Source organism: Aphelocoma coerulescens, chromosome 30 (assembly GCF_041296385.1).
Source record: "Aphelocoma coerulescens isolate FSJ_1873_10779 chromosome 30, UR_Acoe_1.0, whole genome shotgun sequence".
Taxonomy (NCBI): Eukaryota; Metazoa; Chordata; class Aves; order Passeriformes; family Corvidae; genus Aphelocoma; species Aphelocoma coerulescens.
In genome coordinates, this window is record NC_091043.1 from 58827 (window position 1) to 82827 (window position 24001).

Genomic DNA, 24001 nt, shown 5'->3' on the forward strand with positions numbered 1-24001 from the left:
GTGGTGATTGTGGGATGAAAAGACGAGGTTCAGGGTGAAAACTGCGGGCTTTGGGGTGGAACGGGGCGGTTTTGGGCCTGGACCGCCGCGGTTGCCACGGCGACGCATCGGCCGGACTGAGCGATGCTTCCGGTCACGTGGAAATTGTTCCAGGCTGTGTTTCCGGTCATGTGATGCCGAATTTCCGGTTCCGGCAGGAAGTGGAGGCGGGGCCGGAGCCGGAGCGGGCGGTGGGGGCGGAGGGGCCCCGGGGAGGGTTGGGGGCTCCTGGCGGTCTCTGTGAGGGTCTTGGGGGAGTTCTGAGAGACTTGGGAGGAGCTTGTGAAGGTCCTGGGAGGGACGGGTGGGGTCTAGAGGCCCCTATGAGGGGTCCGGGAGGGTGTGTGGGGGGATCCCCACTTGGATGGGGTCCCGGCTTTGGGGGTTCCCAGGCCCTGATCCCCCTCCCTTTCCCCCCCAGGACCCCCTGAGCCGGATCTGGGGGTGCGCTCCCCTCTCCCCCCACGATGGCCGCACTGGTGAGTGGGGGGGGGCTCCCAAAAACCCTCCCCGGGACCCCCTAAATCTCCTCAGGGACCCCCTGGGGGACCCCTACCCCCCACTCCAGGACCCTAAACCCCCCAAAAACCTCCGGGGGACCCCCCCAGGACCCCTTGGGCCTCCCCAAATGCCCGTGGGACCCTCAAACCCCCTCGGGGATTTCCCCAAACACCCCCAATTTTCCCTGGGACCCCCCAAACCCCCCCTTGTCCCGCAGGGCAGCAGCTCCCAGGTGGTCACCGAGTACGTGGTCAGGGTGCCCAAGTGAGTGGGGGGCTCGGGAAGTTTGCGGGGGCTCAAGAAGAGTTCGGGGGTGCCCAGGGAGAATTAGGGGGCTCTGGGAGATATAGGGGGGGTTGGGGCTATCAGATTTGGGGGGTTCTCAGTGGTTTCGAGGGCTCTCAGGTGATTTGGGGAGGGGTCAGGGGGGTTGGGTGTGTCAGATTTGGGGAGTCTCAGGGGGTTTGGGGGAGTCTCAGGGGGGTTGGATGCTGTTTCGAGTATCTCAGTGGGGGGGATTTGGGGGTGTCATATTTGGGAGGTTGGTGGTGGTTTGGGGTTCTCAGGAGAAGTTTTCGGGTGGGTCTCAGATGGTTCCGAGGGGCCGGGGGGGGTTCAGGGGTTGCTTTAGGGGTCTCTGGGGGTATCGAGGGTGGGATCTGAGGGGTATTTCTGCACCTCCCCCAGAAACACCCCAAAACGCTACAACATCATGGCCTTCAACAGCGCCGACAGAGTGACCCTGAGCACCTGGGCACAGGTGAGTGGCGTCTGGGGGGGATTTGGGGTCCCGGATCCATTCCCACTCCTCCAGTTGGCAAGATTTGGGTTGGGAACGGTGAGATTTGGGGTCCAGGATTTGGATCCATCCCAGTCCGTGTCCAGGGGGGATTTGGGGTCGGCCGGGGGGGTTGAGAATGGTGTGGTCTGAGGCTGGTTTTGGGGTTTGGATCCCATCCAAGGATTTGTGCTGGGAATGGTGGGATTTGGGTCCGGGGAGGTGTGGGAGTGGTGGGGTGCGGGGTCACAACTGTGTCCAGTCCCAGTCCGGGTCCAGGTGGGATTTGGGATCCTGATCCGATCCTGCTCCATCGGCAGTGGGATTCAGGGAGCTGGGGGCTGGGAACGCCGGGATTTGGGGTTGGGATCAATCCTGGATCCGCGTCCAGGCGCGCATGGAGCGGGACATGAGCAACAAACGGATCTACGCTGAGGAGGAGCTGCCTGAGTCCGGCGCTGGCAGCGAATTCCACCGGAAGCTGCGGGAGGAGGCGCGGAGGAAGAAATACGGGATCGTCCTGCGGGAATTCCGGGCTGAGGACCAGCCCTGGCTGCTGCGGGTCAACGGGAAAACCGGCAGGAAGTAGGAGGGGAGCGGGGAAATTCGAGATTTGGGGTGGGAATTAGGATGAGGATGGGAATAGGAATGAAATGGGAGAAGGAACGGGGGTTTGGGAGTGGTGAAGGAGTTTGGGGGAATTTTGGGTGACTTTGGGATGGTGATCCCTGTTTTCCAGGTTCCGGGGGGTGAAGAAGGGGGGGGTGACAGAAAATGCCTCCTACTACGTGTTCACCCAGTGCCCTGACGGCGCCTTCGAGGCCTTCCCGGTCCGGAACTGGTACAACTTCACCCCGCTGGCCCGGCACCGCACCCTGACGGCCGAGGAGGCCGAGGAGGAGTGGGAGAGGTGACCCCAAAAACCACAGGGCAGACCCGAAATCCCCTCCCAGACACTCTAAATCCCCTCCAAAGTCCCCCAAATTCTCTCCCAGATCCCCTTCTAGACCCCCCCCAGGCCCCCCAAAGTCCTTTCCAAGACCCTTCCAAATCCCCTCAGAGCCCACACAAATTCCCTCCAGATCCTCCCAGACTCTCCAAATCCCCTCCCAGAACTCCAAATCCCTTTGAGGATCCCCTAAGGCACGTCCCTGGCCCCCTAAATCCACTCTCAGCCCCCTTCAGGACCCCCCCAAATCCCCTCCAAGCCCTGCTGAGCCCCCTCAACACCCCCCAGGAGGAACAAGGTGCTGAACCACTTCAGCATCATGCAGCAGCGGCGCCTGCGGGACCAGGACGAGGAGGACGAGGACAAGGACAAGGGGAGGAAGGCCCCGGGCAAGGGCGGGGGGCTCCGCATTCACGACCTGGAGGAGGATCTGGAGCTCAGCTCCGAGGAGAGCGAGGGCAGCGAGGCTGAGGGTGAGAGGGGAAATCCCGAAATCTCACAGAATCTTCCTCAAAGTGCCCCTAAATCCTCCTTAAATCTCTCCAAAATCCCCCCAAATCCACCCAAAATCCCCCTGTTCCAAGAAGAGTGAGGCCAAGGGTGAGGAGGGAAGCCAAAAATCCACCTAAAACCGCACCCAAATCCCCCAAAGCCTCCCAAATTCTCCCCTAAATCCACCGAAACCTCCCCAAATCCTCCCAAAAAATGCCCGAAAGCCACAGAATCCTCACTCAATTCCCCCTAAATCCCCTGGAAATCCCCCAAATGTGTGGAATTCCCAGGGGAGAAGGCAGTGAGGCCGAAGGCTGCCGGAGGGGGCCCGAGGAGGAGGAGGAAGAAGGGCAGGAAGGGCTCAGAGGACGAAGCTCTCGAGGACAGCGATGACGGTGACTTCGAGGGCCAGGAGGTGGATTACATGTCTGATGGCTCCAGGTGGGACTTGGGGGTGTTTTGGGGGGCCGTGGAGGGGTCTAGGGCGGATTAAGGGGGAATTTTGTGGATTCCTGGGTGGGTTTGGGAGTTCCTGGAAGGATTTTAGGGACCACAGCAAGGGCTTGTGGCTCCCTGGATGGAACTTGGGAGGGAAGTCCTGAGGGGTTTGGGGGGATATTGGGGTGTTGTGGGGTCACTGAGGGGGTTTAATGGGGCTGGGGGGAGCTTGGGGGGTCCCTGGGAAGATTTTGGGGGGAGTGGGGACCCCTTGTGATGCCCCCAACCTCACTGTGTCCATCAAAAGTGTCCTCCACAAACTACCCCGGGGATGCTTAAATCCCCCTTGGGACCCCCAAATTCCCCCCCATCCCCTCCTGATCTCCCCAATCCCCCTTGTCCTGCAGCAGCTCTGGCGAGGAAGACGCCGGCAAAGCCAAAGCGCCCAAGGAGGAGGAGGAAGGCCCAAAAGGTGGGGTTGGGGAGGAGGTTGGGACCCCACTCTTGGTTCCTGAGGGAGGATTGGGGGGGTTTTTGGGGTCCAAGATCCTCAGGACCCTCCCCCAACAAAGGCATCGATGAGGCGAGCGAGAGCAGCGAGGAGAGCGAGGAGGAGAAGCCGGAGGAGAAGGAGGAGGAAGAGGAGGGAAAAGCTACCCCCACCCCCCAGGACAAGAAGAAAAAGAGGGGTAAGACCCCCCCCCAACCCCCCCAGCAGGAACTGGGGGAAAAGCCCTAGAAAACTGGGTTTCTGGCATCATCAACCCCCAGAAAGCAGCGACGAGTCGCAGACATCAGAGGAGAGCGACATCGACAGCGAGACATCCTCAGCACTGTTCATGGCGGTGAGGGGGGGTCCTGGGAGGGTTTGGGGGTCCCATGGGGGACTTGGACACCCCCTGACCCCTCCCTTCTTCTCCCCCCACCCCAGAAGAAGAAGACCCCCCCCAAGCGGGAGCGCAGGGCCTCAGGCAGCAGCTCCAGGGGGGGCTCCCGGCCTGGGACCCCCACGGATTCAGGGGGCACCGGGGGGACCCTCAGGGCCGCGGCTGCCAGGCTGGAGCAAGGTGGGGTTTGGGGGTGCCAGGAGGGTTTGGAGGGGGGAGTTGGAGTCTGGGGAGGTATTGGGGGCTCTGGGGCAAAGTTGGGGGTCAAGGGAGGGGTTTTGGACAGTTGGGGGACACTGAAGGGGGTCCAGGATTGTCTGGGGGGGGTCGGAGGGTCTGGGGGGGTATTGAGGGGTCTCGGGATGGATTTTTGAGGGAGTGAGGGACACTTGGGGAGGGGTCACAGCGACATTTTGGAGCGGGGGCGATTCCCAACTCCCTCCCAGGGATCCCCCAAACAGCCCCTGACCTTCTCACCTCCCCCCAGGCCGCCGGGCCCCCCCGGGGGGGTCAGAACCCCCTCCCCAGAAGCGGCTGAAGGTGGAGCCAGGGCCCCCCTCGGGCAAATGCACACCCCAGCCCCACTCCGGGAAGTCGACCCCAAGCAGCGGGTGAGTCTGAGGCATCAGGAGTGAGCCTGGGGAAGCAGGGGCTGTGGGAGCCCGGCCCCACTGACCCCCCGGCCCCCGCAGGGAGGTGCAGCTGACCGAGGAGGCCGTGCGCCGGTACCTGTCCCGGAAGCCGATGACCACCAAGGACCTGCTCAAGAAGTTCCAGACCAAGCGCACGGGACTGAGCAGCGATGCCACCGTCAACGCCCTGGCCCAGCTGCTCAAGCGCCTGGACCCCGAGAGGAAGCTCATTGCGGACAAGATGCACTTCTTCCTCAAGGAGTAGGGACCCCCGGGAAGCCCCCTGGAGCCACCAGAACCCCCAAATCCACAGAGACCCACCCAAAACCCCAGAGCCATCCTGCTGCTGCCCCAAGTTCCTTTAGAAGTATCTCCAGGACAGGGATGCCAAAATCCATTGGAACCCCCAAATCCCACGGGACCCCCCCATTCCAACAGGAGCCCCCCAGTTTTCCCAGCCCCTACCTACCACTCCAGATGCCCCCCTTTCCCCGTACCACCCCCCCTTTTCCTGACTCCCACCCCCTGTCCCAAATTTCTGTGAACAAACTCATCACTCCCCTGCCCCCTCCCCAGGAATGTGGGGGGCCCTGGAATTTTTCCGGGGTAGGGCAGGGAAGAGACTCCCCCCCCACGCTCTGCATGGTTTTTGGGTCAGAATTGGGATGTTTTGCTATTTTTAGGCTTTTTTTCCCCTATTTTGTGCCAGCCCCACATTCCCCATGGTGCTGGAATGTTCCACCAACCCCCCAGGGGGGCTTTGGGCCCCCCCCAAAACGAACCCCCCAATGACCCCCCTTCCTTTGGGGGTCGGGGCAAATTTCCTCCCTCCCCCAGGGGGTTTCACCCCAAAACAGCCCTGGGGGGGATGGGCAGTTGTTTGGGGGTCCCAGTTATTTGGGGGGGGAGAGGAGGCGTGGGGAGTCCTGGGGGAGTAGATTGAGACCCCAACCCCACTCAGCTGCTTTTTTGGGGGAGGAGGGGATCTCCAGTCTGGAGGTCCTGGGGATCTCATGTCCCCCTCGCTGGCATGGTGGGGTCTCCACTATCCAAATGAGCCCCCCAAACCCCTGGGTGGGTCCTGGGGGTCTCACATCCCCCAATTTTTGGGGTGGGTGGGGTCCCCATTAACTCCCCCTCCCCAATCGAAGGCACCCCCCCCCAAATCTCCCCTGGGGTGGGGGGAGGGGGGGTCAGTGTCCCCCCAAACCCCTCTGGGCAGGTCAGGGTTAACCTCCTCCCCCCCAAAAGCCCCTCCCCCTCCACACTCCATAAGTACCCCTCGGGGCACTTTTTTTTTGAGGGGGCTCAGGATGGCGAGGCCGGGACTCCCTTGGTCCTTCCTCCTCCTCCTCCTCCCGCTCTGCTGCAGCCCCCCTGCACCCCCCCCCGCCACTGCCCCCCCGTGCGGGCTCCGCAGCGTCTCGGTGGGGGTGGGGGCCCTGGGCTTGGGGTACCCCTCCCCTGAGACCGTGGTGTTCCGCTACTGCGGGGGGGGCTGCCCCGCACCCCCCACCCTGCACGGGCTGGCGCTGGGGGCTGTGCTGGGCCCCGGGGGGGCCGTGGGGGGTCCCTGCTGCCGCCCCACCCGCTACGAAGATGTGGCGTTCCTGGATTCGGGGCTGCGCTGGCAGCGGCTGCCACGACTCTCAGCAGGGGCCTGCGCCTGCCTGGGGTGAGCCGCCCTCCAAAATATCCCCCTCTCCCCCAAAACCTCCTCCCCATCTGTCGGGGGGGGGAGTTTGGGGGATCCCTCCAATCACCCTCCACCCCCAAAAGCACCCCCTGGCCACCAGCTCGGGGGGGTTTGGGGGTTCCCCAAAGGCTCCTCCTCCAAGCTCCCCCAAAACAGCCCCCCAAGAGCCAAGTGTGGGGTGTCACTGTTTATTTTGGGGGTGGGGAATCCTGGGTGTCCTCAATAAACACTGGGAGGTCGCTGAGAGGGTCCGGAGGCGTCTCTGGGGTGGAGGAGAAACAGACACAGAAACAGGTTGGGGCAGATTTGGGGGGGTCTTTCCTGGGAGGTTCGGGGGTCCCTGGGGATGTTTAGGGGATCCGGGGGCTTTTTAAGGGGGTCATGATGGATGGGGTTTGGGGAGCTTCTGGGGGCAGTTGGGGGTCTCAGGAGGATTGGGGGGCTCAGAACCTGCTGGGGGGCTCTTACAGTACCACGCTCTCCCCAGAAGGGGGTGGTGGGAAGAGTACCAGCAAGGGAAATTAGGGAGTCCTGGGGGAGCTTGGGGGGTTCTCACCGGAAGGGTCATTGCGGAAGATCAGGGCCACCCGGCGGCCCCGTGGCACCCGGAGCCCCCCAAAAAACGATTCCTCATCCGGGAGGATCTCGTGAGTGAACTCGTACCTGGCAGCGGCCCTGGAGGAGATCGGGGGATCAGGGGGTCCTCAACATCACCACAGGGGTCCCCAAAACCCTCGGGGGGGTTGCACAGGGCTGCCCCAAACCCACCGGAGGACGTAGAGGGACCCTGGCTCCAGCAGCAGCTCCAGCCAGTCCTGGGGGTCCTGGAGGCTCCGGAGCCGCAGGACACTGGGGGACAGCAGCGACAGCCCCGCGATGGTGCAGCCGCAGAACTGGGGGGGGGAACGGACACACCTGAGACCCCTCAAAACCGCCCGAGGACCCCAAAACGCCGCCGCCCGAACCCTCCAAACCCACCAGGAACCCACAACCCCTCCTGACCTCCCGCCCTACCCGGGCACCGCCAGAATCCCCCCAGGCCTCCAGAAATCTCCCCCGGGACCCCCCACCTTGACGCTGTCCACGTGCGGCCCCACGCGGCCCCCCGGCAGGAGGTCGAGGACGTGGGCGCTGGGCCGGGGGGGGCGGCGGGGGGGGAACGCAGGGGTCACCCGGAGCAGCAGCGCCCGCCCCGCGCCCCCCCGCAGGCCCCGCTCCGTCTCTCGGTACCCGGTGATGGCCTGGGGAGGACAAAGCGGGGGTTGAACTCTGACCTTTGACCTCAGGATGACCCCTGGTCCGGCCCCAGTGACTTTCTGTGACGCTCCCCACCAGAGCCCCCCCGACCCCCCTCTGACCTCCTCGACCCTGAGCCCCCCGACCCCTGTCACCCCCCAAACTCCTGTGACCTGGCCCCCCTCACCCGGTCCCAGTGGTCGTTCTGGTACCGCCCCCGGCCCAGCCCCGGCTCCACCTCCCGCAGCAGCTCCACCGCCTCCTCCTCGCTCACGAAGCCGCCCCGGACCAGCGCGAGCCCGCGGAGCCGCCGGGCCACATCGGGGCTGCTGGCGCGGAGCAGCGCCGGGTCCGTCTCGGCCTCGGGGCCCAATCCCGCCCCGGGACACCCCGAGATCGCCCGGGACCCCCCGAGGGTCGCGGCGACCCCCGCCCGCCACAGGCCGCGCGCGCGGTGCATGGCGGGAGTGCGGCGGTCGCCGCCTGGCGTCTCGAAGGCTCCAGAGCTGGGCACACACGGAGGGCGCCGCCTGGCGGCCTGGAGGACTCGGACAGGGGTTCACAATGTCACCCCCACGAAAACCCCGCCTCCCCCCAAACCCAGAGCCCTTCCTGGGCTCCACCCAGTCTCTCACTGTCCCCCCAAATCACTCTGTGACCCCACAAATGCTCCCATGTAGCCCAAATCCTCCCTCTTCCCCCCCAGTGCATCCTTGGCCCCCTTCAATCACCCTTCCCAGCCCCCAGCACCACTCTGACTGCCCCCAAAATCCCTCCAGGACTCACTTGGGTTCCACAGCCCTTTATTTCCACACAGCAGGGGCGTTCCCAGAGCTCCCCCACTCCAAAGGGGTGCCCCAGTACCCCCAGGGGAGGTCTCAGGATGCCAGCGGGATTTGGGGAGGCCCTGAGGGGCTGTTGGGGGGCTCCTTCTGCACCAGCCGGGGCTCGTCCTCGCCGCGTGGTGGGGGATGCACCAGTACCTGGTCCAGAAGCCCAAATTCCTGCGCCTCCACCGGGCTCAGGTACCGATCCCGCTCCATGGCAGCTTCTGGAGAGGCACAGGGGGGTCAGGGAGACCTCCAGGGGAAACTTGGGGGGTCCTGCAGGACTTTGAGGGGTCCCTCACTGCGGATGGGCAGCGCCTGCCCCTCGAACGTAGAGCCCGCAGCTCTTGAGGGTTCAGGGAGGGTTCTGGGACATGTGGGGGTCCCAGGGGAATGTGGGGGTCCCTCACCGATGACGGGCAGTGGCTGCCCTGTGTGTTTGGCATAGAGCCCATTGATCTGGCGCTTCAGCTGCAGGATTTCCTCGGCCTGGATGGCGATGTCGGTAGCCTGGCCCTGATTGGGGGGTTTGGGGGGGCTCAGGAGGGTCTGGGGGAGTCTGGACCATCCCCAGCCCTGCCCACAGCCTTGGGGGCATGCCCACACATTCCCCCCAGTATCCCCTGGGGGATCCCAGCACATCTCCCCCCACCCAGGGTTCCCCTTTCTCCCTTCCAGGCACTGGCCCCCATCTTTTAGAGCCCCCTCCCCACACGCACAACACGGGGAATGTGCCCCTCCCCATTTCTGTACTCCCCTCGTTTCAGGGTCTCCCCAAGCCCTTCCCCCCCTCCCCACAATTGCTCCTCCAGCTTCGAGCACTGGCTGCCACCCCCCGAGCCCCCTGCCCACCGTACCCGGGCCCCCCCTGAGGGCTGGTGCACCATGATGCGGGCGTTGGGCAGCGCGTGGCGCATGCCGGGTGCGCCGGCTGCCAGCAGCAGCGAGCCCATGCTGGCCGCCTGCCCGACACACCACGTGCACACCGGGGTCAGCACGTATTGCATCGTGTCGTAGATGGCCAGCCCTGAGGTCACCGAGCCCCCTGCGGGGGGAAAACCCCATGAGGAAAACCCCAAAAAACATTCAAACCCCTACAGGGACCCCAGAGAGCCACCACAGCCCCCAGGGCCCCCAGCGCCCACAGGGGTGTATGTGGTGAGGGGGAATCACTGAGACTCCTGGGGGGAGGACAGGGTTCACAGGGGCACCCCCAAACCCCCTGCAGGACCCCTGAACTCCGCCCTGGGACGCCCAACCTCCTCCAAGCCATTAAAACTCCACGGACACCCCAAAAAGACACAACAGCTCCATCGGTGGCCAAGGGAGGGTCACCAAGCCCCTGATGCGGGCAGACACCCCCTTGGTGACACCCCTAAACTCGCCTTGACCCCACAAACTCCCCCAAAACCCCGCAACCCTCCCCTTTCTGCACCCAGGGAGAGGGGGTTTGGGGTCCACAATCCTCTCCACGTGGTTCCATCTCCCCTTCTCCCTCTTTCAGACCCTGCAGGCCTCCCCCAAACCCCCTCCTCTGTCCCCCAGCCCCTCCCCAGCCTCACCAGGGCTGTTGATGTACATGTGAATGGGCTTCTTGTTGCTCTCAGACTGCAGGAACAGCAGCTGGGCGATCACCAGGCTGGCCAGGCTGTCATCGATCTGGGTGGTGCCGCGGAGGGGTCAGGGGGTTCCCAGGGCTCGCTCTCGGGGGCGGGTCTGGGGGTCCCCGAGCCCCCCCCCCCGGGGGTACCCACCGGCCCCATGACGCAGACGATGCGCTCCCGCAGCAGCCGCGAGTAGATGTCGTAGGCTCGTTCCCCCCGGCCCTGGAGGAGAAAAGAGGGGTCCGGGGGTGGGTCTGGGGGCGTCCGGGAAACAAGGGGGAGGCTGGGATGGGGCTGGAAGTTTGGAGGATCGCGGGGTGCTCTGGGGGAAAAGGAGGGGGTGTCCGGGGATGCTGAAGGGGGTCGGAGTGGTCTGGGGGACTCGGAGGAGTTTGGGTCGGGCCAAGGGGGTTTGTGAGGGCCCGAAGGGGGTCGAGGGGGTTTGGGATCTCCGAGACCACCTCCCCACTCACCGTCTGCTCCACCACGATGGGGATGAGGGGGGGGGGCGCGGGTGGGCACTGTCCCGTGCAGGCAGCGCCGGGCGCCGGCCCAGGCCCGGCGGAGGGAGCGCTGGGGGGAAATGGGATAGTCACCGAGACCCCCGAGACACCTCCCCAAAACCAAGAATCATCCCCATAAACCCCCCAGAATCGGGATCCCCCCGAAATCGAGACCCTCCAAACTGGGGCACCCCAGGACCGGGACTCCCCCTGGGTTCGCCCCGGACCCAGAAAACGCCGGAACTCTCACCCCGAACCGGGACCCCCGGGCCACCCCCGCCCCCCCCCCCGCCCCCTCACCGCCACCCCCGGCCCCATCGCGCCCCGGAAGCGTTCGGAGGACACGTGACCCGCGTGCACGTGACATGTCTTCCCGCCGGCCGCGCCCCCTCATGGCCACGCCTCCCCTAAAACCCGCGCCCCTCTGTGGGCGGGTCCATCGACGTCACGTGACGCACATCGGGACTACGTTTCCCACCGTGCTCGGCGGCGCAGCCGCCATGACACTGCCGGGTGCTGCGCTGGGGGCCCCCCTCTCACCTGTGGCCCGCCCGGACCCGGCACAGCCCTACAGACCAATTTTAGGCGTTTAAAGATCCGGTACCGCCCCGCGGAAAGCAAGGCCCAGGAGTTCCCGCACGCACATGTTGGGCCTCCCGGTCCTAATGGCCCCACGGCGAGACCCCCGTTTCGTTCCCCGATTAAACCCCTCTCGATCTCCTCCTCACGGCGCTAATTAACTCCCTCGGTAGCGCCAATTAGGGAGGAACGCCCTGAAAACAGCCCAGCGATGACGTCACGCCTCCGTGACGTCAAGAGACGCCTCTGCCGCAAGGGACCACATCTCCCGGTAGCCCTCAGAGCCCGCGGCGCGCTCACTCCCCAGTGCTGATCGGCAGCCGCGCTGGCCAATAGCATTTCGCCAGCTCCCCGCGAGGCCCCACCTTCCCTGCCCCCCTCAGGAAGCGCTGATGGACGCACGGAAACACCAATGATGCGAGGGAGGGGCGGGGCTTGTGTGGAGCGACGAGTGGCTTAACCAACCAGTGCGCGCCGGCGGAGGCTGGAAACCAATAGAAAGAGAGGGGCGGGACCGATGCGGGCGGCCCCGCCCGCCGCCGAGGCGGGTAGCAACAGTTGCCCCGGTGAGGGACCAGGGAGGCCGCCATAGCCACGGTCACCGTGGCGACCGCGCTCCGGCCCGGCCCGGTCCCTGCCGCCGCCGCCCCCCGCTCCGTCGGGCCCCGCCGGCAGCAGCAGCCGCGGCACCGGGGGCAGGCGGAGCCCGCGCGGGGCCCCGGCGGCGGCCGCGGGCAGGTGGGTCCGAGCGGCGCCGCCAAAATGGCGGCGGGGGGGTGAAGGGGGGAGCGGGGGGGGGGGGCAGCGGGCCTGGGCGGGGAGGGCGGGGCTTGAGCGCGCCGCGCGATTGGCGGGCGGGCGGGCCAATGGGGAGGCGGGGCGCGGGGCGGGAGCCAATGTGGGCACGCGGGTCGCGCCTGGCCACGCCCCCTCCCGCTCGGTGACGTCACGCGCGGGTCGTGACGTCACTTGCGGGCATCCCGGGGGCGGAGTCTTGTAGTGACGTCACGCGGTGGGGGCCACATGCGGGGGTGGCATCACCCCTTTTTTCCCTGCGGTGACGTCAAGCGCTGCACTGACGTCGCTCACTCATCACCATGATGTCACCCCCCCCAGCCGTCGCCATGGCGACCCAGCCCTCATACGTCACTGAACTGACTGCGACGACGTCACAGCAACAGCAGCCACCGGCCTCGGCACCGCCCCCCGCCGGCACCGCCCCTTTTGGGGCGGAGCTGCCCGGAGGCACCGCCCCCGGGGCGCCCCCCCCGGCGCCCCCCGCGCCCGCGCCCCCTCCCCAGCAGTTCATCGTGGTCACTGTGGCGGGTGAGCACCCCAAAACCGCCGCGGCTTGCTCCAAAATCCCACCCTCCCCGCACCCCCTGCTTTTGGGGGTGACCCCAGAATATGGGGGAAGGCAAAAGTCTGACCCGAGTGTGCCGTTTTTGTCCCCAAAGCAGAGGGGCTGCGGCCCCCGGAGGGTGCCGAGGGCAGCCCCGCCCCCCCCGCGCCCCCCCAGCCCGGGCCCAGCCCCGGGGGACAGCAGGTGCGAAAAACGGGAGGAAAACTGTGTCTTAATTGGGACTGGAGTGGGGTGAAATGTGGTTAAAATGGGCAGGAAGCAGGTAAAATTTAGATAAAGTTGTCCAAAAAGGGCAGAAATGGGGTGGGAGTGGGGTTAAAGTGGACTGGAATGGGGTAAAATTGAGCTGAAGTGGCCCCAAAATATACAGAAATGGAGCTGGAATGGTGGTGGAATGAGGTGATATGGGATGAATAGGGACGAATTTGGAATAAAACTGGGTGGACTGGGGCAAAATGGGATGAAAAGGGTGAGAACTGAAAACAAGGGTGAAATGGGGTGGACCGGGCTGGAACGGGGCAAAGTGGGTCTGGGACGGGTTAAAAGTGGTGCTGAAAAGGGTTAAACTGGGGTTGCCAAGTGCCCCAAGAGCTGAACCGGGGGTACCCCCCCTGTGCCCCCAGCGCTCCCCAGCCCCCAGCGCCACGGCCGCCCCCAAGCCCGGCCCCCCCCAGGAGGTGAGCGGGGGCCGTTCGGGGGGGACGGGGGGTGTTGGGGGGTGCCCCCCGCTGACCCCCCCCGGTGTTTTTCCCCCCCAGGTGCAGCAGCTGCCCCCAGTGCAGCACGTGTTCCCCGCGCCCGTGTCCTACGTGGAGGGGGGGGATGGCTCGTACCCCCCTGGCGCCATGTGAGTGCCCCCCCAGCCCCCCCCCCCCCCCCCGCAGCCCCTCGGAGGGGTCCCCAGGGCTGACTGACCCCCCCCATCCTATGCTTCTTCCCCCGCAGCCGCTCGGGCTCGTTCCCGTTCACCGAGACGCCGCTGTTCGGGCAGAACTCGGGGGGCTACTTCGAGGGGGCCGGGGGGGCTGCGGTGCAGCCCAGCCCCCCCCCGCCGCCCCCCCCCCCGGCCAGCTCACAGGCCCCCCCTGCTAGCGCCCCCGTGCCCATGTATGTGGCGGGGGGACAGATTTTGGGGAGCCCCCCCGCCCCCCCTCAAGGCAGCACCGGGACGCCTGGGGCTCCCGGCGGAGGCACCTACGTCATCCAGGGGGGGTACATGGGGGGGGGGGGGCGCGGCCTATGCTCACACCACCCGCGCCTCCCCCGCCACGGTGAGAGCCCGGCATGGGGGGGGATACCTGGATTTGGGGGGTTGGGGGATCGGAGAGAGGAGAGGACATGAATGACTCTCTTGGGCACAGGGGGCTTTGTCTGAGGGGCTGGGGGGGAAATCAGGAGCTTTGGGAGGGGAAAAGGGGGGATTTGGGAAGGAAAAAAAAAAAGGAGGGTTGAGGGGTCAATTGGAGAGTTCGGGCAAAATGAGAAATATAGAGGAGTGGGAGATTTGGGGGGGGAAATGGAGATTTGTGAGGGAAATACTAAGATTTTGGGAAGAAAATTGGGAGCTTTGGCCTCGGGGACATCCCTTTCCCACAAACAACACCCTCCAATAATCTCTTCCCACCCCTCAGTATTTCGGGGCAAAACCCGTGAGGAATGGGGCTCTGGGGGTGGGTGTGGTGCTGGGGGCGGGGTCGAGGGGGCTTTTGGGGTGCAGGTGACCGTCCTCTTGCCCCCCGTAGGTGCAGTGGCTGCTGGACAACTACGAGACGGCAGAGGGGGTGAGTTTGCCCCGCAGCGCCCTGTACTGCCACTACCTGCTGCATTGCCAAGGCCACAAGCTGGAGCCCGTCAACGCCGCCTCCTTCGGGAAGCTCATACGCTCGGTGTTCATGGGGCTGCGCACGCGGCGCCTCGGCACCAGGTCAGAGCCCCAAAAACCCCAAAATCGCCCCCAAAAAGCACCCCGAAATCCCGCAGGAAGCGGAGCCGCCACAGCGCCCCTGCAGGTCACACGGCGCCATTGCAGCGCACGCCTGCACGCCCCCGCCGAGGGGAGATCCCCGAACTGCCCAGGGGAGACCCGGCCCCCTAAATCCCTCCGGCCCTCCTGTTTCCAGGGGGAATTCCAAGTACCACTACTACGGGCTGCGCATCAAGGCGGGGTCGCCACTGCTGCGGCTCGTGGAGGATCAGCAGCACCTGGCCATGCGCCAACAGCCTTTTGCCCAGAAACAACGGTGAGGGGTCCCCACAACCCCCCTCTCCGAGCCCCACAAAACCCCGCTGACCCTCCCCCTTTTCCCTCCCCCCACAGCCTCAAACCCGTGCAGAAGGTGGAGGGGGGGGTCACCAATGGGGTGTCATCGGGGCCAGCCCCCCCTGGCGTCCCTGACATCAGCGCCCAGGTGCAGCAGTACCAGCAGTTCCTGGGTGAGCACCCCCACAGTTCTGCACCCAAAATGCAGCCCTCCTTCCCCCCCCCGCGATTTCGGGGAACCCCCCTGACCTGACCCCTGGATCCCCTCAGATGCCTCCCGCACGCTGCCGGAGTTCCCCGAGATCGACGTGCAGGGGAAGGGGCTCCCCGAGGGCGCAGGGGCCGAGGACCTGCGCGTGTTCCAGCAGCTCTACCGGGAGCACTGCGAGGTGGGAACCCCCCTGAACCCCAAAACCACCCTATTCCCTCATCCGGGCCACCCTGACCCCACTGTGCGCCCCCCAAAGGCCATCGTGGATGTGATGATCAACCTCCAGTTCTCGCTGGTGGAGACACTCTGGAAAAGCTTCTGGCGCTGCAGCGGCGAGACCGAGGCGTGAGTGGAGGGGGCCCCCAAATTAGGGGGGGTTCTGCGGGCTGGGGGGACCCCGGGGTGCAGGGCAGGCCGGAGGACATGGGGTACAGCAGGATTTGGGGGTCCCGTGGGTGTGGGAGTGCTGAGGACATGGGGGTTCCTCCTGGTGCGGGGTGTCTGAGACCCCTGGGATTTGGGGGTCCCTGGGATGTGGGGTGCAAATGGTTTTGGGGCTGCTGGGGTGGGACATGGGGGTGCTCTGGGGCTACTGGGGGTCCCCCCAGGTTTTGGGGTGACCCCGGCCCCCCATCCCGCAGGCAGGAGGAGGCGGAGCGGCGCCTGCCCCGACGGCGGCTGCTGCTGCTGGCCCGGCACGAGCCCGTCCTGCGCTGGGTGCGCGACTGCGACCACGCCCTGTACCAGGGTCTGGTGGAGATCCTGGTGCCCGACGTGCTGCGCCCCATCCCCAGTGAGCCCCCAAATCCCCCAGAACCCCACAAATCCAGCATGGACCCCCAAAACCCCCCAGGAACCTCCCTAACCCAGCATGGCCCCGAAACCCCCTCCGGCCGGATCCAGCTTTACTTAACTGCTCCCAGGGAGAATCTGTACCCCCAAACCTCCACCCAGACCCCCAGAAGTTCCTTGTGGCCCCTCAAGGGCCCCCCAGATGAGCCTCCCCGGCCCCCCAAATGTCTCTTTTGCCTCCTCTTTCCAGGTGCCTTGACTCAGGCAATTCGGAATTTTGCCAAGAGCCTGGAGAGCTGGTTGGGGAACGCCATGGTCAGCATGCCTGAGGAGATGGTCCGCGTCAAGGTGGGCTTTGGGGGGTCCCTGGGAGCTTTGGGAGGGGTTTTGGGGGGACTGCGGGGAGGACCGTGGGGAGCACAGTGGGGTTGTGAGGGGTCTATGGAGGGTTTGAGAGTCTTAGTGTTGGGGTTTAGGGGGTTGTGCTTGGTTTTGGGAGGCCTGGGGGAAACCTGGAGTGGTTTGGGGGTTTCAGAGGGTCATAGTGGGTCATGGAGGGTTTTGGGGTGCTGTGCCAAGCTCGGGGGGGCTCTGGGGGGGCTCTGAGGGTGCCTGGTGCCCTCCTGAGCCCGCAGTTCCCCTGCAGGCAGCAGCGGCTGGGGCCTTCGCGCAGACCCTGCGGCGGTACACGTCCCTGAACCACCTGGCACAGGCGGCGCGAGCCGTGCTTCAGAACACGGCCCAGATCAGCCAAATGCTCAGCGACCTCAACCGCGTCGACTTCGCCAACGTCCAGGTGGGGGGGACCCCAAATGGGGCTGGGGGAGACTGGGTCTGCTCCATCCCTGGATCCATGGGCTCCTCCCTCAATCTCCCAGGAGCAGCGGCCTGGGTGTGCAGTGCCTGGAGTGGGGCTGGAGGTGGTCTTGGGGTTCATCCTCACGTTCCCGGTTCCATCCCGTGCCCCGTCCCACAGGAGCAGGCGGCCTGGGTGTGCCGCTGCGAGGCGCGGGTGGTGCAGCGCCTGGAGCAGGATTTCAAGGCCACGCTGGGGCAGCAGCACTCGCTGGAGCAGTGGGCAGCCTGGCTGGATGCCGTCGTCGGCCGTGTCCTGCGCCCGCACCTGGGCACACCCGGGCTGCCCCGCGCCGCCAAGCTCTTCCTGCTCAAGTGGTCCTTCTACAGGTGAAGGACCCCCCGAAACAAGCTCAAATCCCACAGACACCTCAACCTCCCCTCCCTGTGACCCCCCGGAACACTCCCAATCCTCCCTTCCTCCTGGAAGCCCCCGACCATCCAGAACCCCCCCAATGCCCCCATCACCTTCCTGCATGCCTCGCCCCCTGGCCCCCAGACCCGCTGACCCCGCTGTGCCCCCCCAGCTCCATGGTGATCCGGGACCTGACCCTGCGCAGCGCCGCCAGCTTCGGCTCCTTCCACTTGATCCGGCTGCTGTATGACGAGTACATGTACTACCTGGTGGAGCAGCGTGTGGCACGGGCCCGGGGCACCTGCCCCATCGCCGTCATGGGCGAGGTGGGCGTGGGGGGGGACGGGGGGGGGCACGGGGGGGCGCACGGGGGTTTCAGGGCAGGTTTGTGGCCTCACCTGGATCACCTGGGGGAGCAGATCAGTGCCTCATCAGTGTCATGGGCACAGGGCAGCTTTTAGAGGGGTTATGGGGGGGTGACCCCCAACACCCCAGAAACATCCCCAAACTTGACCCCCCCTCCTCCTTTCCTCTCCCTCTCCCCAGTTTGCCAACCTAACGAGCTCCCTGAACTCGCAGGACCCTGACAAAGGTGCGTGACACTCCCCCATTCCTGCACGCTCCCAGCAAGGTGAGGGTGGCAGTTAGTTCTGGGGCAGGGGTTAATTTTGGGGTGGTATGTTAATTGGGAGATTCAATTCTGGAACAACTGATGGCAGCCCCCCACCATCACCGGTTTTTGGGGGAGGGCCACCCTTCCCCCAACCCCCTCCCCACACTGTTCCTCCCACCCAGACGAGGAGGAGGAGGAGGAGGAGGAGAGCGATGAGGAGCTGCCAGCTGAGCTGGGGTTGGGGGGTGGCGAGGGGCCCCCCGATGCCCTGGAGCCCCCCCTGGAGCCCCCCCTGGACCCTCCCCCAGCCAAGCTGCCCCGCGCTGACCCCCGCGGGCTCTTCGTGCAGGCCCTGCCCTCGAGCTGAGCCCCCCCCGCGCCCCCCCGGGGGGGACAATGTGCCTTAAGTGACGCCGGGACCGTGCCAAAGCCCCCCCCGGCCCCCCCGGGGGGAAGGGGGAAGGGACCCGCAGGACTTGGGGATGGCCCCTCCCCCCGGGGGGGATGGGGATCCTTTGGGGGGGAGGAAGGGGAAGCCCGAGGGGGGAGGTGAACAAAGACCACGGGGACCCCAGGCCGCTGCCCCCCTCCCCCCTGCAGTGCCAACCCCCCTCCCCCGCTGCCTTACGCCCCCTCCCCCCGCATGTCGGGGCCCCCCCGGCCCCCCCGCGCTTCGCCCCTCCCCCCCCCGTATTAGATTTTGGCGTTTTCGATCATTTTGTGCTTTGTGCCCCCCCGGGGGGAGGGGCCGTGTCCGTGGCCGCCCGTGTGGAAATTAAGCCAAACCTGGAATTTGGAGGGGGGGGGGGGTCCTGGGGGTGAGTTGGGGTCCCCCCTGCCCCCCCACCATGCCCCCCGCCCCTCCCCCTCCTTGCAGACGCTGTTTTTTACCTTTTGTAGCTTCTTTGTAAAATGAATAAAAACCAACTGCGGTGTTCACCCGGCTCTGCCTGTGCCAGAGGGGCAAATCCCAGATTCACCCCAAATCCAAACTGAAAATCCCCAAATCCCAGCCCAAAACCTGCCCTCAAAAGCCCAGAACAATCCCCAAATCCCAGTGAATTGAAGTGCCAAAATGTGGAAATGGGAATTTTATTCTGGGGAGGTGGGGTTGGAGGTCCAAGGGACCCCTCCCCACCCTGATAAAACACTGAATGGCAAAAGGAGAAAAAAAAAAAAACAGAAATGAAAATCAAAAAAAAAAAAAAAAGAAAACCAATGGCCCCAAACTGGGGGCTCAGGTCTGTGTCCGTATCCGAGAGCGATGCCGCTGTCACAGCCCGGGCCCGCTGTCACAGCACGATCCAGGTGTAGCGCTCGTTGTCCGCCAGAACCTTCAGGGAACAGCCTTGGGGGGGGAGGAAAAGCAGCGATGGGGAGGGGCAGGACCCCCAAACCCAGGCACCAACCCCCTCAACTCCCCCTCCCAGGATGGCCCCAAACTGCCCCAGCCCCCCTGGGAACTCCCAGATCCCCACCCACCTCCCTTGGACACCCCTGGGACTGTCCCAGGAACCCTCAGACCTCCCCCGGAGCCCCCCTGGACCCCCCAGACTCCTCCAGGACTCTCCTCTGACCACCCCAGGATGCCCCCAGCCCCTCCAGGTAGCCCCCGCCCCCACAGAACTCCCCCCCCAGCCCTCCAGACCCCCACCCTTGTGCAGGGCCTCGTTGGTCATCCTGTGCACGCCGCGGCCGGGCCCCTCGGGAACGAGCCAGCGCATCACAGTGTCCACGCAGCCCTTGCGGTACGAGCTCCACACGCTGCCGCTGCCACGGTGGGTTGGGGGGGCTGGGGGGGCCCCCCAGACCCCCCAAAGGGCACCCTGGAGTCCCCACAGGCACTGCGGCCCTGCAGCATTTTGGGCACCCCAAGCGCGGGCGCTGCCAAAGGGGGCTTGGGGAGGTTTGGGGGCGGGTCCCTGAGCCCTTCCAGTACCACAAACTGCTGCAGGGGGGCCTCACCCGGCACCCCCAGAATGCAACCAGCCCCTCCAAACCCACCTGAGCACCACAAATCACCCCCAGACTCCTCAAATCACCCCCCAGACCCTCCAAACCTTCCTCGAGACCTCAAACTCGCCCATGGCCCATCCAAATCCACCCCAGCTCCCCAAAACCCCCCTGTGAGAGACCCCCAAATCACCCCCAGCTCCCCTAAGCCCCCTCCCAGCCACTCAAAACACCCCAAAATCACCCCCTCCTCACCTGGTCTGCCCCTTGACCTCGGTGAGGTCCCCGACACCCACGGTGGCGAAGGTGCCACTGTTGAGGTCCCAGGCGACCTTGAGGCTCGTGTGGTACGTCCTGGGTCTGGGAAGGGGGGGGGGTGAGCACCCGAGGGGGTTCTGGGGGGCTTCGGGACCCCCCCACCCCTCTCACCGGAGCTGCCCCTCCTCGTCGGGGGAGGGGAAGGCCAGCAGCAGCAGCCCGATGTTGATCACCACCTGGTTGGTCTCCGGGCACACCTGGAGGCACAGAATGGGGGGGGGAAGGGTGAGGGTGACCCCCCCCCCCCCCATTCAGGGGGATCCCACAGGGGTCTGGGCAAGGCCTAGGTGGGTTTTCGGGGAGTATCCCAGGGGTGTTTGGGGGTCCCGCACCATTGGGATGCACGGGGGTGGCACAGGACACAGAGAAACTGGCATGGGAGGCAGCAGGAATTTGGGGTATCCCAGGGTTCGGGGGGGGCTCAGGGAGCTCTGGTGGTCCCGGCACCTCAAGGATGACGATGTCGTAGTCGCTGAAGGAACAGAACTGGCGGGACCAGGCGGCGTCGTTGCGAATCACCTCATTAATGACGTACTCGAAGTCCAGCGTGAGCTGCTCTACCGTCAGGTACTGCCCCTGGGGGGGCCCGGGGGGTCACCGCGGCTCTGCCCGCCCCCCCACACGGGTTCCTGGGGGGTCCTTGTGGATCTGGGGGGCCCCCTGAGCCCCACCTGGGCCTTGGCTCGGTCCCGCAGAGGCCTCAGGCTGCGGCCATTCAGGTCGGTCACCACGAAGGGCAGCGAGATCTTGTCGTCCTCTAGGTCTGGCGGGGGGAAGGGGTCAGGGGGCAACCCAATAGTGGGGGGACTCCAGGGGGCACCCCCAGCTCCCCACTCACCCTCGGGGGGCTCCCCGGGCTCCAGCACATAGCGCAGTTTGGTGTAGTTGACGTAGCCAGGCTCAGGGGAGGTCCCGGGAGGATGCGACTCCCCCAGGGGGCTGCCGGGGGCTGGGGGGGTGGTCTCGGGGGGCAGCCCGCGCGGGGGGGGGTGGGGGATCATCTCCCCCATCGCCGTGAGCCCCCCCGGGCCCTCCCCCAGCACCCTGAGCCCTCCGGAACAGGTCGGCCACGAACTCCTTGGCCTTGGCCACGGCTGGGGAGGGGAGTGCAGGGGGGAGGTCTGGGGTTTGGGGGGGTCCCGGGGGTGTCTGTGCAGCCGGGGGGGCCCCCCCAGGCCCCTCCAGCTCCTCGGGGGGTTGGGGGGGGGCGTTTTCCCCCCTCCGGTTGGGGCCTGGAACGTTCCGGCGCTCGTAGAGGATCTGTCGGGAGCTGCTGTCGCCTGTGGGGGGTGTGGGGGTCAGGGGGGCCTGGGGGGCTCTGGAGGGTCCTGGGGGGGGATCAGGGGATGCCGGGGGGATCCTGGGGGTACCTGCGGGGTGCACAGCGATGGCGCAGGCCACAAGGGAGAAGCTGGTGTTGAGCAACACGACGTGGTCCTTGCGCAGCTGGAACGCCGGCTGGAAGGTGGGGAACGGATACACCACCTGGAACTTGGTGTGCAGCAGGAAGCCGTGGCGCAGGCAGGCGGGGGGTGCCTCACCTGGGGGTGTGGAGGGGTCAGGGGGGGGTACCCTGGACTGGGGAAGCCCCAAAAATTTCCCCCCACCCCCCCGCCAAAAAACCCCGACTTGGTGCTCAGCATGGGAATGGCCAGCCTGAGGCTGAGGTGGGCACAGGGACGCCCCTCAGCAGGGGCCAGAGGGTCGGGGGGGGTCGGGGTCTCACCGGGGGGTGCGGGTGCCCGGCGGCAGGCAGGGCAGTGCCGTGGTGGGGGCACGGCCACGGCGCTCACGTAGATGTCCCGGTGGTTCTCGTCGCTCATGAGCATCATGTTCACCTGCAGCCCTGGGGCCGAGCGCGTGCTGGGGGGCACGGGGGGATCAAGGGGTCACCAGGGGCTGGGCAGGGACATGGGAGGGGTCACAGGGTGCCACCCACTTGAAGCCGAAGACGATGACCTTGTCGCTGTCCCCCGGCCACTCGCACACGGTCAGGTAAAGGTCACTGTAGATCTCCTCGTCCTGGAACAGCCGCACCTGGCGCACCTGGGGAGGGCCATGAGTGGGCAGGGGTTCCCCGGCGGTGTCCCCAGCAGTGTCCCCAGGGGTACTCCTACCAGGCGCAGCTTGCTGTGGACGTTGAACTCCCACCAGTACAGGTGGTACAGGTAGAAGGAGAAGTCGTCGTCCCCAGAGCTGCTGGTGTAGGACAGGACATAGCGGCCACACTTGGAGAAGCCCAGGAAGATGTGGCTGGGGGGACACGAGGGGACATGGCGGGACATGAGAACACAGGCTTGGGGACAGGGACATAAGTATGAAGGGACACATGGACACAGTGACAGACACAGAGACACGTGAACAAAGGCACAAAGAATTAGGGACAGGGATACGGGAATGGAAAGACATATGGCTGCAGTGACAGCCACAGGGACATGGCAACGGGGGACACGGATGGACACAGGCAAAGAAAGGGACGATGGGACAGACAGACATGGGGACATGGGGGTGGGGACAGATGGACATGGGAATGGGGGGACAGGCAGTCATGGGGACATAAAGATGGGGCCAGGGAGATGATGAAGACAGACGGAATAGGACGACAATGGACATGGCAGGTGGGGAACACACACAACAAGGGTCACCCCAGGGCCCCCACAGAGTTGGGGTCCCCCTCACCCCGCCCACAGAAACTCCTCGTCCACGATGCTCTTGAGGGTGACGCAGACACGCGGCGGAAGCTTTCGGAACAGCCGGGGGGAGAGCTGCCCACTGAGCTGGGGGGCACGGGGGAGTCAGGGACCCCCCAGCACCCCCCAATAGCCCCCACAGGTGGGAGGAGAGCTGAGCTGAAGGGGCACGGGAGGGTCAAGGACCCCCCCCTAGCACTCCCCAAAGACCCTCACAGCCGGGAGGAGCTGTCCACCAAGCTGGGGGGACACGGACCCCCGAACCCCCAAAACCCCCCCAAAATCTCCCAACACCCCCCAAGAGCCAGGGCAGAGCTGAGCTGGGGGGGCACTGGTGGGTCAGAGGCCCCCGAACACCCCAACACCCCCAACAGCCGGGGGGAGCTGCCCCCTGAGCTGGGGGGGCACGGGGGGGTCCCTGCAGCCCCTCAGCTCGTGACCTCCAATCCCTCAGAGAACATCCCCCAGACTATGGCTCCCCCCGAACCCCCGACCCCTCAGCTACCACACAGGACCCCCCCAACTCAGGACACGCTCAGGGCCTTCTCAGAGCCCCCGCTTCCTCCCGCAGGGTCCCCCGCCATGTCCCCGATCAGGATCCCCTCAGTTCCCCCGTTACCTCCTCAACGTCCCCTCACAGAGACACCCCCCCCCCCCCACGACCCACCTCAGGGCCCCCTCAGAACCCCCTCCCTCAGTTTCCCCCCCGTCCCCTCAGCCCCCCCCCCCCCGCCGCTCACCCGGACGCGGTCGAGCTGCCTCACGAGGTGCTCGCGGCGGCCTCGGGGCGCGGCGCAGGGCCCAGCCCCCCCCGCCGCCCCCCGTTTCCCCCCAGGGCCGCCCCGCTCCGCTTTCGAGCTCGGCGCCATTTTCCCAGACCGGCCGCTTCCGGCGCGCCGCACGCCGCCGCCGCCCCGCCCACACCGCGCTCCCAGTGGCCGCCGGCGCAACGCACGAGCACCTAATTGGCTGGCTCATCCGTCAATCCCAGCGCCCTCCCCCCCCGACGCGGCAATATGACCAATAGGAATGCGGCGGCCGCAATGCGATTGGCTGCTGCCGCGCCCGTCCGTTCTGGCGGGGTTGCCATGGAGACGAGGGAGCGGCGAGGGCGGCCCCGGAGGAGTGGGCGGGGCCCCTGCCGTGATCGACAGCTGGGGGGCTCTGCGAGGACGGGGCCCACCGGGGGTCACCAGAATCCGCGTTTTACTTCTTAAAAACTTTATAATTTGTGAGAGCGCTCGGAACAGCCCCTCCCCTACAGGCACTTGGGGGGCATCCGCTTTGGTGGGGGGACACGGGGGCTGGGGGGAAAAAGTGCTTGGGGGACATGGGGACCCGGGGGGGGAGGAGCCAGTGTCACCCTGTCATTGGGAGGGGTTGGAATCACCCTGTCATTAAGCGGGGGGGGGGGACGGGGGGGGTCAGTG

General features: G+C 66.0%; 6 protein-coding genes and 1 long non-coding RNA gene across 12 annotated transcripts; 4 read left to right on the forward strand and 3 right to left on the reverse strand.

Moving 5' to 3' along the window:
* The first annotated feature begins 190 nt into the window (after window positions 1-190).
* On the forward strand, window positions 191-5599 carry GTF2F1 (general transcription factor IIF subunit 1). Of its 4 annotated transcripts, none has more exons than XM_068997911.1 (14): window positions 191-230; window positions 461-518; window positions 758-804; window positions 1228-1300; window positions 1710-1903; window positions 2058-2228; window positions 2556-2740; window positions 3050-3200; window positions 3605-3669; window positions 3770-3886; window positions 3969-4042; window positions 4129-4264; window positions 4572-4695; window positions 4777-5599. In XM_068997911.1, the coding sequence occupies exons 2-14, from the start codon at window positions 507-509 to the stop codon at window positions 4979-4981; spliced, it is 1554 nt and encodes a 517-aa protein (XP_068854012.1). In that variant the 5' UTR covers window positions 191-230; window positions 461-506; the 3' UTR covers window positions 4982-5599. The 4 variants fall into 4 exon arrangements, with proteins under 4 accessions (XP_068854012.1, XP_068854014.1, XP_068854013.1 ...); XM_068997913.1 differs by having other exon boundaries at window positions 3608-3669; XM_068997912.1 differs by lacking the exon at window positions 191-230 and adding an exon at window positions 310-327.
* Window positions 5600-5635: 36 nt separating this feature from the next.
* PSPN (persephin) lies at window positions 5636-6656 on the forward strand. Its single transcript, XM_068997918.1, has one exon. It carries the CDS (start codon window positions 5730-5732, stop codon window positions 6393-6395), a length of 666 nt encoding a protein of 221 aa, XP_068854019.1. The 5' UTR covers window positions 5636-5729; the 3' UTR covers window positions 6396-6656.
* ALKBH7 (alkB homolog 7) lies at window positions 6587-8155 on the reverse strand. 2 transcript variants are annotated; one of them, XM_068997917.1, is made up of 5 exons: window positions 7887-8155; window positions 7483-7653; window positions 7181-7305; window positions 6969-7087; window positions 6587-6674 (listed from the first exon to the last, which is right to left on the reverse strand). In XM_068997917.1, exons 1-5 carry the CDS (start codon window positions 8106-8108, stop codon window positions 6601-6603), a joined length of 711 nt encoding a protein of 236 aa, XP_068854018.1. In that variant the 5' UTR covers window positions 8109-8155; the 3' UTR covers window positions 6587-6600. The 2 variants fall into 2 exon arrangements, with proteins under 2 accessions (XP_068854018.1, XP_068854017.1); XM_068997916.1 differs by having other exon boundaries at window positions 7836-8155.
* Window positions 8156-8434: 279 nt separating this feature from the next.
* CLPP (caseinolytic mitochondrial matrix peptidase proteolytic subunit) lies at window positions 8435-11228 on the reverse strand. The gene is made up of 8 exons (XM_068997848.1): window positions 11187-11228; window positions 10883-10989; window positions 10553-10652; window positions 10230-10301; window positions 10038-10134; window positions 9333-9520; window positions 8886-8991; window positions 8435-8699 (listed from the first exon to the last, which is right to left on the reverse strand). The coding sequence occupies exons 1-8, from the start codon at window positions 11226-11228 to the stop codon at window positions 8527-8529; spliced, it is 885 nt and encodes a 294-aa protein (XP_068853949.1). The 3' UTR covers window positions 8435-8526.
* Window positions 11229-12667: 1439 nt separating this feature from the next.
* On the forward strand, window positions 12668-13560 carry LOC138100230 (uncharacterized). 2 transcript variants are annotated; one of them, XR_011146804.1, is made up of 3 exons: window positions 12668-12707; window positions 13283-13371; window positions 13470-13560. It is a non-coding gene; the product is annotated as an uncharacterized lncRNA (long non-coding RNA). The 2 variants fall into 2 exon arrangements; XR_011146803.1 differs by lacking the exon at window positions 12668-12707 and adding an exon at window positions 13145-13201.
* Window positions 13561-13629: 69 nt separating this feature from the next.
* RFX1 (regulatory factor X1) lies at window positions 13630-18223 on the forward strand. Its single transcript, XM_068997849.1, is given in 14 exon segments — window positions 13630-13742; window positions 13744-13795; window positions 14267-14448; window positions 14645-14764; window positions 14842-14957; window positions 15055-15173; window positions 15252-15340; window positions 15637-15788; window positions 16038-16135; window positions 16434-16583; window positions 16764-16972; window positions 17170-17323; window positions 17544-17589; window positions 17793-18223. Coding segments are annotated over 14 exon segments (1785 nt in total). The 3' UTR covers window positions 17978-18223.
* A 589-nt stretch (window positions 18224-18812) lies between these two features.
* Window positions 18813-23440, reverse strand: DCAF15 (DDB1 and CUL4 associated factor 15). Its single transcript, XM_068998029.1, is given in 14 exon segments — window positions 18813-18958; window positions 19265-19380; window positions 19819-19923; window positions 19993-20078; window positions 20329-20457; window positions 20553-20644; window positions 20720-20870; window positions 20872-21161; window positions 21252-21422; window positions 21608-21744; window positions 21821-21927; window positions 21999-22134; window positions 22561-22658; window positions 23312-23440. Coding segments are annotated over 14 exon segments (1803 nt in total). The 3' UTR covers window positions 18813-18902.
* Window positions 23441-24001: the final 561 nt, after the last annotated feature.

Excerpts from the sequence above, each read along its gene's own strand:
- GTF2F1 (XM_068997911.1), top strand. Across the intron at positions 1,301-1,709 it reads CCCTGAGCACCTGGGCACAG|GCGCGCATGGAGCGGGACAT; the intron begins GTGAGTGGCGTC and ends ATCCGCGTCCAG. Across the intron at positions 4,265-4,571 it reads GGCTGCCAGGCTGGAGCAAG|GCCGCCGGGCCCCCCCGGGG; the intron begins GTGGGGTTTGGG and ends ACCTCCCCCCAG.
- PSPN (XM_068997918.1), top strand. The coding sequence starts at position 5,730 with ATGTCCCCCTCGCTGGCATGGTGGGGTCTCCACTATCCAAATGAGCCC.
- ALKBH7 (XM_068997916.1), bottom strand. The coding sequence starts at position 8,108 with ATGCACCGCGCGCGCGGCCTGTGGCGGGCGGGGGTCGCCGCGACCCTC. Across the intron at positions 7,654-7,835 it reads AGAACGACCACTGGGACCGG|GCCATCACCGGGTACCGAGA; the intron begins GTGAGGGGGGCC and ends TGTCCTCCCCAG. Across the intron at positions 7,088-7,180 it reads GGGTCCCTCTACGTCCTCCG|GGCCGCTGCCAGGTACGAGT; the intron begins GTGGGTTTGGGG and ends GATCTCCTCCAG.
- CLPP (XM_068997848.1), bottom strand. The coding sequence starts at position 11,228 with ATGTGCGTGCGGGAACTCCTGGGCCTTGCTTTCCGCGGGGCG. Across the intron at positions 10,990-11,186 it reads GCCTTGCTTTCCGCGGGGCG|GGGAGGCGTGGCCATGAGGG; the intron begins GTACCGGATCTT and ends CGCGGGTTTTAG. Across the intron at positions 10,653-10,882 it reads CGATGGGGCCGGGGGTGGCG|CGCTCCCTCCGCCGGGCCTG; the intron begins GTGAGGGGGCGG and ends ATTTCCCCCCAG.